This window comes from Sesamum indicum, linkage group LG10 (genome assembly GCF_000512975.1).
Source record: "Sesamum indicum cultivar Zhongzhi No. 13 linkage group LG10, S_indicum_v1.0, whole genome shotgun sequence".
Classification (NCBI taxonomy): domain Eukaryota; kingdom Viridiplantae; phylum Streptophyta; class Magnoliopsida; order Lamiales; family Pedaliaceae; genus Sesamum; species Sesamum indicum.
The window spans coordinates 13,020,581-13,037,817 of record NC_026154.1 but is presented as its reverse complement, the minus strand read 5'-3'; the positions used below and the strand labels follow the sequence as shown (position 1 = coordinate 13,037,817).

The 17,237-nt window shown below is 35.7% G+C and overlaps 4 protein-coding genes across 4 annotated transcripts; all 4 read right to left on the bottom strand.

Moving 5' to 3' along the window:
- On the bottom strand, positions 73-753 carry LOC105172799. The gene has a single exon (XM_011094377.2). It carries the CDS (start codon positions 751-753, stop codon positions 73-75), a length of 681 nt encoding a protein of 226 aa, XP_011092679.1.
- Positions 1,521-2,627, bottom strand: LOC105172798 (dirigent protein 18-like). Its single transcript, XM_020697438.1, has 2 exons — positions 2,224-2,627; positions 1,521-2,138 (listed from the first exon to the last, which is right to left on the bottom strand). The coding sequence occupies exons 1-2, from the start codon at positions 2,573-2,575 to the stop codon at positions 1,723-1,725; spliced, it is 768 nt and encodes a 255-aa protein (XP_020553097.1). The 5' UTR covers positions 2,576-2,627; the 3' UTR covers positions 1,521-1,722.
- LOC105172421 (pentatricopeptide repeat-containing protein At1g09190) lies at positions 3,743-6,294 on the bottom strand. Its single transcript, XM_020697086.1, has 2 exons — positions 4,543-6,294; positions 3,743-4,120 (listed from the first exon to the last, which is right to left on the bottom strand). Exon 1 carries the CDS (start codon positions 6,229-6,231, stop codon positions 4,771-4,773), a length of 1,461 nt encoding a protein of 486 aa, XP_020552745.1. The 5' UTR covers positions 6,232-6,294; the 3' UTR covers positions 3,743-4,120; positions 4,543-4,770.
- On the bottom strand, positions 9,088-14,752 carry LOC105172420 (zinc finger matrin-type protein 2). The gene is made up of 10 exons (XM_011093833.2): positions 14,487-14,752; positions 14,316-14,396; positions 14,163-14,190; positions 13,889-13,971; positions 12,991-13,023; positions 12,137-12,215; positions 11,987-12,039; positions 10,343-10,403; positions 9,507-9,589; positions 9,088-9,422 (listed from the first exon to the last, which is right to left on the bottom strand). Exons 1-10 carry the CDS (start codon positions 14,505-14,507, stop codon positions 9,333-9,335), a joined length of 612 nt encoding a protein of 203 aa, XP_011092135.1. The 5' UTR covers positions 14,508-14,752; the 3' UTR covers positions 9,088-9,332.

Sequence of the window (17,237 nt, the reverse complement as noted above, 5' to 3'; positions counted from 1 at the left end):
TTTTCATCTCTTGTATCTGGTTTCCAACACACAGCAACCAGATACGATAAGTGTATTACACTTGTCATGTAATCAGTTCGACCTGATGACTACGGGTTTAAACTTAGTAGGCATGTCTGCGTATCCAATTCCTCGACGAGTAGTGGGGAAGATCATGAACAAGAAGCTGGAGAAAACGCCAGCTGCCAGAGGCAAATTCACCACCAAAACATCCAAATCTGCTCCTCCCACTGCAAAGAAACAGCTCTGGACATCACTGTCGCTAAAAGCAAACACCAAGAACACCAACAACGACACGAATGCATGAACAAAGTCGATCAAACTTATTCTGAATTTGGACAAATCCATCGTACTACTGTTATAATCCATCTTCTCTTCGTCTTCATCATGATCAGTTGTACTGTTGAAAATGTAGAGTCCCTTGAAGGTGGCAATCCCGTAGTACAGCTTCCCATCGCTGTCCGTGAAGCTGTCGGTGAACGAGGAGAAGAAGCAAATAACTGCGCAGAAGGCTATGAGGCCTGTCGTCAGGCATCTGTTGGATACTTCACACATACCCTTATTGGAAAACGACGGAATTAGGGTCCGAAATGCGAGGACTGTGCCTGTCGGAAGGAGGTTTGCTAGGTTGGCCGCGCTGGCTAACGTTTTATGGACAGGGTGAGCGGAGAAAGTGGGCCGAGGCCGAGGTGGTGATGGTGGTGGTGGAGATTGTTCAAGATCCATGATGGTGGTGGGAGGATTGAGTTTCATGGTTTGGTTAGTTATGGGATTGTTTTGTTTTTGGATCTTTTGATGATGTTTTATAGAGAGATTTTGGAGAAATTGAGACTTCTTTGAGTTTGGGTTAAAGATAATGTAAGCATACACACAATCAACATGTGATATTGGCTAAAGAAGGCATATATGATGTCACTTGCTTGTCCTTGTTGCTAATAAATAACCTATTGATCATCAATTTAGCATATAGAGTACGTAACATTTTCTTGTTTACTTACTATAATTGAATTTTAATGAGCTTTAAGTTGATTGGGATCGAGTTTGGTCAGATATGAATCAATTGCACGACAAATTTAATATACTTACCGTGTGGGTTAGTATATAGTTTAAGAAAAGTGATCAATCGCATAATAAATGTAATTATTCTGGTTCGAAGCGAGCAGACTTGATCTGGATAAGAATTTTTTGTATTCACAAATGATAGAAGCACTATGGTTCTATTTCTTGTGAGCTTCTCACCACTCTTTTTCATGAACATAGGTAAAATTATATTTTTAGTCCCTAAGAAAGGTGGATGTGCAAATTTGATCCCACACTTTATAGGACTTTTCAAAATATCCCAAAATTTAAAAGACCATGCAATTTAGTTCCAGAACTCCAACTTCATTAGTTTTCCAACGGAAGTATTATCAAACAGTCGTTAAAATAAAAACTTCAGAAAAATTCTAGGGGTTAAATTGCATTTTTAAACCCACATGATTTGACCATATTAGTCCCAAAATGAATAAAAAAAAAAAAAAGATTTCAATTTGCAGATTTTTTTATCCCAAATTTCTTCTTTACAACTACGATGAGATAATATTATCGACAGGCATTGTTTCATATCGATTGCAGTGTATGGTGATATTGTCAAGCGATGGTAGAGAAATACATTACAGAAATCAAATCGCACAGAAATCAAATCACACATTCAAGAGCTTTTGCTTTGCAAACACAAACAAATCAGTAAGTAAGATGGACAGTGATCCTCAGCAGCGTCTCAACACCATCCATAACATGCTGACCCGCCGGAAACAGTGATCGTACCTCTGCAAACCCGCAAGCATTCTTGAACTTGCCGGTGCCGCCGGTTACCGACAGCCTGGACATGGTGCTCCCAATCTTGTAAACTCCAAAGAAGTTGAGGCTGTCTCCATACTCCCCTCCTTCCATCATGGCTGTAAACGCCATCATCTGCGTGGACCCATCGGCCGAGCTCGCCACGTAGACCCCTTGTGCCTTGCCTAGTTGCTGTGACCCCAGCTCGGGAGCCGAGGTCAAGTAATCATCAATGACTGTGATTGTCCCGAAACCTAAGCCGAGGCCGTCAGGCCCCAGTTGTGCGGTGTTAATATTTTGACCGTTGTTGTTGTTTATCCCTACAAAAACAGCAGCAGTTCTGTAAGTGACTTATAATTCTGGAGGCATACTTATGAAGTGAAAAAGTAAATAAGTAAATAGTACCTGCAAAAGCTGTGCCTACCAGGCCAGTGCCTAGTGGGATGCCATTGGGATTTATGGTCGGAATTGCGCCGTTGGAGTTGGGAATGGCGACGCCGTCTCTAGGGGGTAGGAAGCCGAGAGGCCGAGCAAAGGGAACTTGGCCGCTATAGATGTTGCCTAATAAGCCAGTGATGGGGCGCGCAGTTGGGCTGCTGCCGCCTAGAATGTCGTGCATGTATAGCTCGAGAACCGGTACTTCTCCTGTTGCTGCTGATGCTGCTGCTGGAGGGTCAAGTGCAGTAGTCTTGGTTGCTGAATTGATGGCTGCAAATAGGATTGTTATGAGAATGAAAGCTGATGATTTGTTGAACATTCTGAGGGCTATGTTGTTGATTGATCTTTTTGCTAGATGTAAGATTGATGGTATGGGCTGAGGATTACAGAAATGTTGCAATTTATATAGGAAGACTGTAGTGTCATATAACTATAATGTATGTATTTGATGGAGTTGTTGATGCACTTAGTGAAGTTGTTATATGTGACTAAGATGTTGATGAGTTGTGATGAACCTGGAGTTGTTGTGTGGAAAGTGCAAGCTTCAGAGAATTTTCTTGGCAAGTTTAGTTCCCATAACCATTAGATTTTGTTGGAATACCTAAAAATTCTCATCAACTTTCAAAGAATCTATCAACTGCAAGGTGAAAATTCTAGCCCAAACTATGCTTAATCAAGTATTTGAATTAATCACATACTGAGTGTGTTGCAACTTAAATACTTATATTCATCTAGTTTCATCGTAGCATAGGAACTGTGGGGGTCTTAAGGTGTGAGAAATCTCATGTTTTTTTTCCCTCGAGTGTGGAGGGTACAACTAAACCATATATGTCCAATAACTAAAAAGTATAAATACATTTATACCATTGATCTATAATTCATTTATAAAATCTACCCCTTCTTTCGCATGATTACATAAACCACCCCTGACATCTAAAAAATCGAGGGTAGATTGTATAATGATATTGACGTTTTTGGGAAATATATGTGCAACTTGTCAAAAAAAAAAATGAATGGTTTGTGTAAATGGTTTTGACATTTTTGGTGAGTATATATATATTTATTAAAAAGCATGGGTCAATTGTGTAAATAGAGCATAAATCACAAGATGTAAATATAATTATCGCCGACTTAAATGCTTAAGCATGGATTTCTCAGAGAATTATCCCTTATATAGTATTCATATTTCAGTGTTAACTAGTAATGCTAACCCTGTAGTTTTTTCATAAATGACTACTTGCCTTGACATGTAGGGATGACTATACTATCTCAAACCTATACACATCTATTAAATGGAATAAAATATGCAACAGAATTTAAAATAAAAAATTCAATTTATCTAAGTATATACCAACAGAAGAATATATGTACTGCTACTAGAAATAGAACTATATGTACTGTGCGACAAAATGTTAATGAAGTTGATATATATAAACTATTGAAGCATCAATTCCCATAGGGAAATAAATGCTACCAAAGCCACAGAACAAAAACTCACTTATAAGAGGCTCCTCTTGGAACTCTCCATAACGTGGATTCATTGTCCCTCTCCGGGTATGCCTGGAATAGCTTGTAAATATTCTTGGATGAATGCAACTTATATTTCACCCAAAAAAAAAAAAAAGAAACCTCACTTATAAGTAGTCATTATATTTCATTTAGAGAGAAGATCCCCCTCAACAGCATAAGTTATTAATGCGACGGGCTTTTTCTTCTCTTCTGCTGCTTTATTGGTATCGATTGTTTGTGGCTTTCAATCAGCTACTGTTTTAGGGGCGATCAATGGCTCCTTCTTTGGTGCGGGGACATATCTCCTTCTGAGCAGCATCTGCTTAGCCATCCATATTTGTCTCTCGACATAAACCTGCAGATGGAGTTTGAGAAGATTGAAAATTTTAATATTCACCATGAAGATGCAATGTAGAAATGACGGTGAATGCCAAAATATGGTTTTTGTATCTCATCTAAAAGTTGTGCATCTAAAACAGTTGAAGTGCACAGATAATTGCAATGACTCCAGATGCTAAAACAGATGTTAAACGGTTGATATCTAAACCAAGGCGGGGGAAGTCACAAATTTATTAATTCATTCTTCAATTATCTGTTTGCCATTACACACAAAACTGCCATTTTTGGCATCTGATACTCGCACTATCTAAGAAACCTGCTGAAGAAGCCAAGGACATCAGAATTTCAGCCAATATGTTATGTCTTTTTACTCTTTTCAGTCCTACAGCTAGCTGTTCTTGTCTCACTTCTGCCAGTTGATCTTAGTTCAGCCTATACCTCTCAGAAGAACATTAGAGTTCCAGAGCTGTAACGGTTTGGCCTCAGAAGGATGAAAGCAAGAAATTTCCCATCATGCTCTGCTGAACTCATAACCGAAGCTCCACAAATTCTTCCTAGGTTTGTAGAATGTCCGCTCTGACTTCGAACAACATTATAGATGCAAAGACTCCTGATTTCAGAGTTCAACATATAGCAAGAACCAGGTCTTCACATGTCTCCGTGTAATTATCCAATCATGCTCTGTCCCACAATTTTATCAGCACAGTTTTCTTTCATTAATATTCTTACCTCCTCAACCCCTCTCCAATTACCTCTTTCCGCATAAATATTGGACAATAGCACATAATTGCCTGAATTCCATGGTTCAAGATTGATAAGCTCCTTAACTGCATTCTCAGCAAGCTCCTTATCACCATTAGTGCGGCATGCACTAAGTAGAGCACCCCATAAAGCAGCATTTGGCTTCATTGGCATTGTTTGCATCAATTCATAAGCCTCCTTCACACAACCACTGCGCCCGAGCAGATCAATCATGCATCCGTAGTGCTCAAGTTTTGGTTGGATATGATGATCCATTACCATTGAAGCAAAGAAACCTCTACCTCTTTGCAGCAGACCAGCATGGACACAACAAGCTAACACCCCTATAAAAGTTGAATCATTGGGGCTTAGACCATAATGACCTGTCATCTCCTCAAACAATTCAACTCCAAGTTCACCCTTTCCATTGAAAGCCAAACCTAAGATCATCGAATTCAAAGAAACCACATTTTTCTGAGGCATGTCCTTAAAAACTTCAAGAGCTCTCTCCAGTTCCCCACACTTAGAATAAAAATCTACTAGAGCATTGCCCACTGACACAAAATCTCGATAAAGACCGCTTGACTCCACATAAGTGTGAACCCACTTTCCGATATCAACTTCGCCTATACGAGCGCAAACTGGCAAAATTGACACTACAGTTGCCTCATCAGGCTCGTACCCCTGATCCCACATCTCACGGAAAAGCCCTAAAGCATCCTCATCTCTCCTGCTTTGCGCCAAACAAGAGATCATCGTATTCCAAGAAATTACACTCCTTTCACCCATTCGCCTAAACAAACTCAATCCTGTTTCTACATCCCCACTGCTACAAAACCCACGAATCATCAAGTTCCAAACTATAACATCCCTGTGAGACATCTCATCGAACACCCTCTTCGCCTCCCCCAGTCTCTCACAATTCACATACAATTCAAGGGCCCCTACTCTGATCGATCCAAATCTTTCAAACCCAAGAACAATTACTTCTTTATAAACCTTAAAACCCAAATAAAGATCACGAAGATTGGCACACGCCTTTAGCAAAGGCGCAAAGGTGAACTCGTCGGGCCAAATGGCGCGTCTTTTCATGTTGCAAAACATCGTAATGGATTCATGGAATGGACCACAAAGGGAGTAGCCCTTGATCATGGAATTGAAGAGAAGGATATTGGGGTTGGCGGATTGCCCAAACACGCGGTTGGCGTAAGGCATTTTGTTGAGGGAGGTGCATATGGAAACGAAATGGGCAAGGAGCTGGTTGGAGTGGTGCAGGCTGTGGCGAAGGAAGTGACCATGGATTTCACGGAGGCGGGTTCGGGTGTCTCGGCCGTGGAGGAGGCGGAGGAGCCTCTGCTCCACCTCTCGGCTGCCGCCTCGGCTCATGGAGGCTATAGAGACGGAAGGGAAGTAATTGACTGACTGGTTGGCGGGAAGAGAAAGACTTGCACTACTATCCAATTTTCAGACAATTAATTATACAAAACTTTATATCTTATTCAATTCAATTTTACAGTAATTAATTTTAAAATAATTAATATTTTAAAATTGTGATTAGTTAAAAGGTTCACTTCAACCTTTATAAAGTAATTTAAAAAAAATATTTATAATTTTTTCTTATTTATATAGTATATAAAATAATAAATGGTGATAAAAAAAAGACAATAATATAATATTAATATATATATATATATAAATTACAAAAGAAAAAGAAAAACAAATTTCGGACTCCAAAATGGTTTATATCCGAATAATATTCTCTATAATTAAGAATAGCGTCCTACACTATTGAGGATAAGTGTGTTCTACCATTGGGGATAGTATCCTCTATAATTTTGGGCATTATGATTGTTGTTTTGACTTTACTATTTGTGTTATTAATATTAATAATTTTAGGGTTGGCATCATTGCTTGAGTTATTTTTTTCATGATATTTGAAAAATTTTGTTTCAAATTGAATCTCATCTCTGTAAAGCCTTTAATTAGGTATTTTTTTAAAAATTCTAAAATTCTTGTCGTTTAATTTGATTTCAGGGCACTCTCAATATTAATATTATCAATAGATACTCGTTGGTTCAAATCCTCATTCGGGTCCTGGGATTCTCTGATCAGGCAAAAGAATTTATTTTCATCATTTTAAGAAGATGCGTTCATAGATGACTCGATTTCTTTCAAATTTTTCTTAAGATCCTTTTGAACTTGATTAAGGTATTCCTCAATCGTCTGCTCTCTATAAATTATCACCCTTTTGCTTCTAATTCTTTGAGACGATTGCTTAAAAGGATTAGGAGTTTGATTTTCTTCCTTCTCAATTAGAGATTTTTGTACTCATGAAGCTTATTCTCCATTTCATCTGAAGATTCTCGACCAAAATACAATTTTGTCTTTGGGTTTATCTGCAGCGCTTTGCTCCAAAATTTTGAACAAAATCTCCTTTTAATACAAGAAGTTTTTTGTAAAGTAATTCCTACTTCGGGTATCCATTTCATCGATGGGTCAATTCCCCAACCAATACCAGTGATAAACTTTTAACTATAGCTTCTGAATAATTAAATTTGTTGTCATTGTTGGAGTAGATGTGAGTAATTTCAATACTTTGAGTGACCTTTAATATGTTATCATAATCGGCTCTTGGTTTATACAATTCTACTGTAAATGCAACCATATCGAGATATCTCTTTATTAGATACCATGGGTCTCTTTTTCTTTCAACTTGTACTTTTTGCTAATTTATCCGCTTCTTCTTGCAAATTCTTTGCATAGGATGTTGAAGATGATGAGTCATCCTTGTAGTTAACTTTTGTTGTTCTTTTTTTAATTCAAAAAACTGTTTGAAAAGTTCATTCTTTTTCTCAAAGACCTTATTGTATCTTCGTACACTAGAGATATTATCCAATCTACAAAAGAAAGAAAGATAGTTTAAATTTAAATAATATAATCTATAATTGAGGATAGTGTCCTAGATTGATCAGAACAAGTGTCTTCTACTATTGGAGTAGTGTCCACTATAATTTAGGGCACTATGATTGTTGTTTTGAGGAACCTTGAGAAACTTCCCTCATAAATTGAATTTGGTCTCTTTTGATAATTTCCTTACTTGGATATTCTTTAGAAGATTGTGAAAATGAAATCATGCCTTTAATTTTGATTTCAAGGCACTCTTCGTATTCTGAAAAATGATATCAATATATATTTTTATTTTAAATTTTTATTGGGATTTTAGAATTTTTCGACCAAACAAAAGAATTTATTTTCTTCGTCTTTAGAAGACCGATTTCTTCCAAATTTTTCTTAAGATCCTTTTGAATTTGATTGAGGTATTTCCCGATCATCTATTATGTAGAGATTACCAATAAACGATGATCAAGAAAAAAGATAATGACATACTATTAAAAACTATATTTATAAATAAAAGATAATAACTACCAAAAATAGTGAGTGAGTAGAAAATAGAATTATTTCAAATCAATTGTATAATGTCCTTATATTCTATTTATTAGGCCAAATTAACCATATCAACTTTAATAATTTAAAATGAGTTTGGGTATCCCATGTTCCAACCTCATTAATTATCCTTAATTTTTTTTTTAAATAATGAAAATCAGTCATTTCTACTAGTTAACTATCTAAACTAACATAGAGACCATACATGCCACAGACAAAAGAGGAACATGGGATACCAAAATTGATACAGTGATCAAGGAACCAAAATTGAAATTGTCTGTCTGTCATTTTCTATTTTTGTTGACATTTAATTAATTTTTTTAAAAAGATCATTACACCATTTAGATTCATAATTTTATAATTAATTATGCAAGCTAAATACCAAAACTAACCTCATCCTTAAAATTAATTGAAAAAAATTAAAAGGTTATTTAATGTACCTAATAAGAAATAATTCTTGAATTACAAGTCACAAACTATAAATTTTATCAAAATCAAAACTTAATCTCAAAATGATCACTGAAAAAAAAAAAGATCAAAACAGCACCAAAATTACAATTGCACTCGAAGCATAGGATTAATGTGCTCAATCATAGGATAAAGCAGGAAGTCACTAGTGTTTTAGCTGGGAGACTAAAATACTAAACACAACCTCGCAGATCAATGTGATTTACGTTTTTTTTTTTTTTTTCCTTTTTCGTATATTCCATACGAAGCCAAACTCAGTTTTGGAGACTCGGCAGATGATATCAGATTATTCGAGCTCGTCTGATTTTCAAAACTAGTACATTAAATAAGTAGAGGAAAATATCACTCCCTTTGATCTTATGCACATTAATGGAGAAGAAAAGCAGAAAAGCAGAAGGATATCAATACACATTACACAACAAAAGCCACTCACATGTTATGTTGTCAAACCATTGAGAGCTTCCGCAAACAGAATTTCATTTCAATTATCAAAATGAGTGACTAAAAGCTTGTGAATTAGTTGAGTTGATGGATTCAGCGGTATTTGTGTAGAGTACTGCTACTAGCCAGTCGGATCATTTTTTCGATGACCGGAAACCTCCGAATCCCATCATCGCTGCAACATCAGGATCTACCTCGGGTTCCTCCTCAGTAGCCTTTTCTTTCTGAGAAATTTGCTGAGCCATTAGCTTAGCAATCAAGTAAAAGGAGAAGGAGAAACAAAATTTACAATTGGGATGAGCACTAACCTTCTTCTCTTTCTTTTTCTCCCGTCGTTGACGCTTCCTTTCCTCTTCTTCTTGTTGTTGTTTCAAGATCCGCTCATCAAAATCTATGATTAGAGTAGAGATGGAATGTTACAAGCAACTCATCAAAAATGCAGTCATAGGGTCATAAGTGACATCCTTAACTATGTGCAGGATGATCACAACAGGACACTTTAGAACATTCCTCCAGCAGATTGACCTCCAAGAACGTATTCGAATATCACATGGCAAGAAAGATGTGTGCCCGCAAGAATTCACGTGGTAAATGCAACTAAAGGTAAAGATGCTACTGTAATGGAAGAAATTATGTGTGGAAACTGCTGCAAACTACCTTAATTAAATGAAAATGTCATGCATATTTCTCATTGACTTTGCTTATTAGTATAATGTACATTACACCTTAAGAATATCAAACAGACAAAAGCAACATCTGTCAGACTCTGGAAAAGAATATATTAGTGGAAGCATTTCCCTAGTTGTCATTAGAACATCCTCGGGAAGGTGTTTTTGTTTCTTCATAAAAATGATGATGCATATATGCTTCTATCTATTTTGAGAATGTAAATGCAATAACTGTAAGTTGCAAAAATGCAACATATAGCTCCACCCATGAACAAGGAACCTTGAACTTTTCCGAGAGAATCCTCACATGATATTATCCATTTAAATATTTTCCACTTGCAAATTTCAAAAGAATGGCCTTGGGGAGAAGTGGTGGCAAATGGGAAATGCAGAATCATGCTAGTCTCAGCATGGTGCGAACTTGGGTTCTACCAGGCCAACAAATAAAAGTGAACTCTTAATACTCCAAGCCTTACCTTGCTCAGTAAAGCCTCCAGTATCTTTCCTTTTCTTAAGAACTTCAAACCGCCGCTGAACCTGTGCACCAAGTGAATATAATAAACAGGTTATGGGACTATGATACAATTTGTCAACACAGATACAGCTTTTCAATACGTGACATGTTTGAATTTCCTTTCTCATACATGAAATGGCCATTATGACCAGTATTAACTTGCTAAGACTCCCTAACCAAATGTATGTTGGACTTCCAAACAATGCAGACAACGTGCTCTGATGCTTCCTTAACCATATCAATGGTTCTTCTATTATTTGCTTCAATCACTTGTTGAACACCTTTAAGCCCCTCATTTGCATCCTAGTGCAAAGATCAGCAGCTAGACCCATACAAGTGTAACCTTTCAAATATCTCATATGACAAAGCAAAAGAAATATAAAACATGATATCTCCTCAAACGGCACAAGAAGCCCAATAACGAGACAATTGCTGAAATATGACAACAACTAGAAAATAGTTGATAAAATTAATAGAATTTAATGTGGTTGTTTAATCACAAACCCAAAGCAGACATAGTAAAAAGATCGATATATAACTATATACAACATAGTGCGTAAACATCAGCTCAGACACGGATACCCTCTATGTTCTATTTGAATCTTTCAAAGTGGGCAGTGCCTATACTGAAAAAAATAGTTTAAGACTCTAAGACATGCTAATCATACCAAACCCTCACCAGAATGGGGGAAGAGAGAGAGAGAGAGATGATTTAGTCACGGACGGATTCAACACAGCTGCACTTATAGGTTCATACCATCAGAATGTGATCGGTATACCCCTAAAACTTCTTTCTGTGCATAATGGATTCTTAGGGAGTCATTATCTCCTGCATTGGCAATTTGGGAGCCAATAGAATTGTAGAAGAGGTTACCATAGATTTGCATGTTAAAAACCTAGAAGGAGCAAGCAACAAGATTTGCTTAGCTGATATATCGTGTGTAGACAAACCCTTGAGGTGAGCTGAGATGAGAATGATGTCAACGCAGAAAAAAAAAAAAAAAAGAATCATGTGCTAACAGAGATAGTTCCGGGTTATATTTCAAGACAAGGTACAAAGTAATGGAAAAAAATTGATCCACAGAAGCTTTTGAAGCTGAAGTATGAAGGCGTGGATGCTCAAAAAAGTCATCGAAAATAGTTCTCTTAGCGTGTGTACTTTGCATTTGGTTGACATCAAACATCGAACTAATGGGTGCTCGCTGGAGGTTCTCTCTTCTTTTCTCCTTCCACCTCTTGTTCTTCATTTATGCAGCTATGGTCATGAGTCAGTACTAACAGCTGTCTAAGGATGCAGATTGCACTGATCATTTTACTTCAATCTTTCATTTATCATGAGCAATATACACCTAGCATTTTTTATCACTTGCAAATTAGCATTTTTTTTTTATCTAGCATAGCAGCTCCAATACTAACTATAACACATGGCCATGAATATCAACTACAAATTGGAAATTGACATCACATCAGTATATAGTCCTTTAACATCATTCTAGACTCAGTTTTATATAGTCCTTTAACATCATTCTAGGGTCAGTTGCTGATACATAAAGTAGTTAACACCATACTTAAGACAATCAACAATGAAAATATGTTAGATGCTTACCTGCTCCAAGGTTGCCCTTTCAGCCCGCATCGACATACCCAAGGCTCGTTGATCTAGGAAAAAGAATTAAGCGATCTCTGAGCAATTATAGAGCAGAAATAGATTAAGCATCCAAAAAAGACAAATGTTTTAGATCAACAGATGGCATACGCTTCTTTCCATTTATGTGATCCAAGTAGTTTGCAGAATCTTTTACTACACATTCACAAACTGAGCAGTAGTATCCTGCCTGCAAAAAGAGGACAATTTGATCTTGCATATGGAACAAAAAATAGGAAACTTTTTTAAAACAATTTCTGTACAAAGTTCAAGAAGATTCAATTAATAAACTTGGGGACGCAAATTAATACTTGGTTTAAGATGGTTTAGCTGGATATTTTAGATCATACAAGAAATTTAATCTAGGACAGAGACAAATAAGCTGTGCTTGCTTGTGGTATCTATTCATCTCATTTAAAATGAGCAAAAGTGAGAGACAAACAGTTCTGGTGAGATGGAGATAAAATTTTTAGTATATATTTGGATATGAAATAAAAGGCTAAGAATGATAGTTGATCTAACATATAAAGGTGGTGCTAAGTAACATATAAAATATAATATTTTTTAACTTTTGATAAGATCGTAAGAAGCACAGTAACACCTCAATTCTCCTAACTCTGCAAATTCTGATAATGAATCCACCCACGAATCAACGAGGTTGCAGTTAAATGCAAGATCCCAGATATTAAACCAACGTCAAAGGTGCTCATATGTAAAGATGATTCACACAGCTCATTGCACAAGTTCAAGCATGAAGAGCTCAAAATTTCACTTAAGATCCTACTGTTCCATTTCAATGAAAAAAAAGGGGGTAGCACCCAACCTCAATATACCTCATTCATATTCCTAAGGCATGATGGTAGTGCTATTTCCCAATGTAAATGCATGAGTCCCTTTACTAAATAAAAGAAATAGTAATAGTAACACATGAATGAATATATTAAAAGATTTGGTTAGAAAAATACCTGCTGACTTAGAGGTGCAATTGGTGTCACAACCTACAGAAGAAATATATAAAATCATACATCATAAGAATATATTCATATATATGTATCCGTTGAAGATTGCCACAACATTAAGAAAGGAGGAAAAACAAGAATAGCCACCATGAAAGAAAACCTGAATTATGGAAAAACAAATACAGATCAAACTACCTCAGAGTTAAACTTATATTGCTTTTCTACCATGAATTGAAGTAACTTCCACAATAAAAGACATCACCAAGAAAAGAATATTGATGAACAAAAGAAGAAAGAAGAGGAGCAGCAGCAATTGTCCATACAAAAGAAACAAGAAAATATTTTGAACTCTATACCCAGTTCCTATTTTTCATGGTTGATTTTTGCAGCAACCCTAGTATTTGCCTTTACTTTATTTACCTCAATCAACATGGAAAAAGATTGTCGCATACGCAGAACCAAATTCAACATTTAGTAACAGAACTATAATTTTAAGAAAGGTTCGGATCATGATTTCAGTTGTCTCAGTATTTAACAACCAAACCACTAGTTCTTTGTTCTTCTATGGTCCTGAATCCCAGGATCCGAAGATTGCTTAACCAAAAGATCTTTATCCTAGATTGTTTCTTGCTAGAGAAAGAAGACTACAAAACAACAAAAGAACTAGACCTTGACCAATCATAGTTAGAGTTCTTGATGATTACATCAGTTTATAAATGTCAAGAACCAAATCAACTAGATATTCAGCACATGCCAAATGCAACAATCAAAGTAAGGATTTCAACTAGTTCATCAGCAACGCAATGAAATGAAAATGGGAACTGATCGTATATCTAAACAACATCATATGTAAGCAATGACTTGGATAAGAGCGAACATTTTAAATGGCCAAACAACAGCTAACCTGAGTTTTTCCCAATCGCGATTCGAGGTCCACTTCGTAATCCCTGTGTTTCAATGGCTTCCTTTGCACTGGGGGACCCCTTGCTGCACCAAAAACACATCACATGATTGGTACTCCAACATTACAAATTCCAAAACCAAACATTAAACATTTAATCATTTATACACCTTGCACTAGTACAATTTACTAATCCACAATTTAATGACCAAGTGCTATAACCTACACATTCAGAAGTAAAATTATACCCAAAGGATCAATTAAAAAAATATCTTACATTTAGATTTTGAACGACCCTCCGCCTCCTATAAGAGAAAGCAAAAAAAAAAAAAAAATACCCGAATCAGGCTATGGCCAAGAAAAACGAAATGGCTAAGAACAGTTAAGTGTGCAGAATAAGTTATGCTTAACGCAGCTCCCATAGCGAGACCTTTTCTTCACGCTCGCGAGCGCGCTGCAGATACTCCTCTCGATCAAATTTTCTTCGAAAAGTGTTGTCAACTCCAGCAGCCTGAACATAAAGCAGCAAAACCTGCCCCCTCAGAGTTCGTAAAATCCAGATAACAAAATATACCATGAATGTGAAGCGAGTTGCACTTACGGCGTTGCTGGATTGAGCCATGGTGCTGCTCTGTATTTGAATTTACGCTCAATTCGCAGTGAAGACTAATTGAATAGGGCTAAGGGGATACCAAAACTACGGAAAAAGAATCGATGGGACTGAAAATAGAGGTTGAGATTTTAGCGAAATTGGGGGTAGAATGATTAAACCCTAGTTTTCCAATTGGATTCAAGCAGGGAGGAACAAACTGGGGCGAGGAGAGTGGGAGCTGGATTTCCCTATTGTACAATTGTGCTTTTTTTTTTCTTTTTGAACAATTGGTGACGTAGTTTCGATCATCGAACAGTTACCAAATATTTTCAATTGAAAATAAAATGTATTTTAATATCTAAATTTTATATATTTTTTATATTTGTAAATTATTTTTATACTTTTATTATTTCGATGTATAATGTGTATTTTTATGGTAAATTACTTACAACTTTTATTAAGATTTTGCATAATTATGAATATCCTCATTGTTTGAAAAATTACAAATAGCCCTAATGTTTGATGGAATTATATAATCCTTGAATGGAGGTATGAAATTGTCAACTATACCCTTACTGTATTTTTTTTAGAAAAAATAAAATTTATAAAAAAATTGAATTGGGTGGATGAAAATTTTGAAAAATTATAAAAAAGAATTATTCACTTAATCTATAAAAAAATTTAAAATTTTAAAAAATAAATAAAATTATAATTTTTATTCTACAAGGGCATTTTGATCAATTTATAATAAAAAATAAATAATAACCTAACGGAGACTAATGGAATAGAAAAATTGTTAGACGATCATTAAAATCAGAGAAGTTTTGGTAATTTTTCAAATAACAAGGAGGTATTCGTAATTATGTCAAACTTTAGGGCTAGACGTTGTAATTTACCCTTCTTTTTTATACTGAAAATTAAACAATTGTTGCTTCTTAAACCGAAAAAATTGATTTATGGAAATACCAAATCGAAGTTTCAGAAAAAGAATTGGGATAACTACATGGGCCTCTCCTGATGTTCGATATAATTTGGCGTAAAATTATGTAGTTTAGAAAATTATATCTAACACCCTTTATTTTTCATTCCGTTTAACAAGTAGATTCTTTCGTTAATCAAATTCATCGAATTGATTAATATTAGCAAAAAACAATTATATAAGAAATTATTTACCCCAATTCTTATTAATTTATTGCAAGTTCAACAAATCTTTTTCTAGCCAAACTAACCTTATATGAGTGAAGATATACCTACTCATATGCATTGGCATATGAAGATGTATAGAAGTAGTTCGGTCAGAAAAATATTTGTTTGACTTGTACTAAGTCAGTAATGAATTAATTATAAGTAAATGTGATTTTTTATTTCTTTTTTGTTAATATAACCAAATTCAATTAATTTTGATTAGTAGATGGATCTATTTATTAGATGAAGACAAACGTCATGGGATACTAGATTTAATTTCAAACTATATGGAGTTTACGTCTAATTACGCAAAACATCAGGATAGGCGGTGTAATTATTCCAAAAAAATTATAAGGAATATTGATTGATTGCCATTGAATGCCTCCCTTCTTATCCCAAAATTTCAGTTTCATAAAGATTATAATAGCAATTTCGTAAAATTAGTTTACAAACAAACAGATCGAAATAAAATACAGAAACAGTTTAGATATGTTGCTTTACGTAAACTGTAAACACTAACTTAGCTGAGTCAAAATTGCATTGTAACAACTTTGGATTTAACAACCAAATCACAGTATAGTTTATGCTTGTCTTAAAGAAATTAGACGTCCCGTTTTTTCAAAGTGCACCGAGGTTCTACCACTTCTTTTGAGATAAGATGGTTCAGGATTCTAACTTTGCACTATATCAGAATTCACCTTTAATCCTCGATCAACACTCAATCACCAGAACTTGAGAAAACCATACCAAGAACTGGGGGAGACAAAGAAGAGAGAAAAGCTTTCCAAAAGTGTGCAAGTGTTGTATCTTTGTCTTTCGCAGTCCAGTATTACACCAACAGGTTGACACCTGATCTTCATGACTCAAGTATTACACCAACAGGTTGTATTTAGCTTGCATCAAACCAAGTATCGGGCTATCATCTACACTAACTTGTGTTGCCTTTGGTCTTCCTCTTCCTTCTGTCCAAGATCCAATCTTTTTATCACGAGTACCTCACTCCATCTTGATGGATATCCAATTACTTTAAAGCATTAATTTTCTATATGACCTAACTTTTGGTAAACTCCACACTTTGGTTTCTCTTTTCTACCGATTCTTGTATCTCCCACATCCTTGTCATTGCATGTACTTTGTCTTTGAAACGTTGCAACCTCGGTCGCTTGCTTGTTCAAAGCTGAAATCTGCTTTTGTTGTTCGTACTACCAATGTTGGGAGTCGGTTGCATACTAAGTACTTCAATCTTGTCCCAAACGTGTCATCTAACCCCATGAGAAAAAATATAATTGATCTCGGTCCCACATTTCTACCAATTGTTTTTGAACATTGCAAGTGCACTTTGGCCAAGTTGAAATGGATTGCATTTCTCCCACAGGTTAAGTTTGGTGTAATAAGATGCCCTGATAGTTGCTTTTGTTTCAGGAGGACTATGACAGTCTTAGTATAGAAGCTCTTGGTGCATTTATCATTCCGAATCTCTCTTCAAGGTCTACCCAATTTTTTTGGACAGAATTAGCTTATCTAGTGTTGCTTCTAATTTATTTGTCCATTGCACTTTTTAGCCATCCTTTGACC

Excerpts from the sequence above, each read along its gene's own strand:
- LOC105172799 (XM_011094377.2), bottom strand. The coding sequence starts at position 753 with ATGAAACTCAATCCTCCCACCACCATCATGGATCTTGAACAATCTCCA.
- LOC105172421 (XM_020697086.1), bottom strand. The coding sequence starts at position 6,231 with ATGAGCCGAGGCGGCAGCCGAGAGGTGGAGCAGAGGCTCCTCCGCCTC.
- LOC105172798 (XM_020697438.1), bottom strand. The coding sequence starts at position 2,575 with ATGTTCAACAAATCATCAGCTTTCATTCTCATAACAATCCTATTTGCA. Across the intron at positions 2,139-2,223 it reads GGTAGGCACAGCTTTTGCAG|GGATAAACAACAACAACGGT; the intron begins GTACTATTTACT and ends CTGTTTTTGTAG.
- LOC105172420 (XM_011093833.2), bottom strand. The coding sequence starts at position 14,507 with ATGGCTCAATCCAGCAACGCC. Across the intron at positions 13,972-14,162 it reads GGGTCGTTCAAAATCTAAAT|CAAGGGGTCCCCCAGTGCAA; the intron begins GTAAGATATTTT and ends TTTTTGGTGCAG. Across the intron at positions 12,216-12,990 it reads TTGCACCTCTAAGTCAGCAG|GCAGGATACTACTGCTCAGT; the intron begins GTATTTTTCTAA and ends CTCTTTTTGCAG.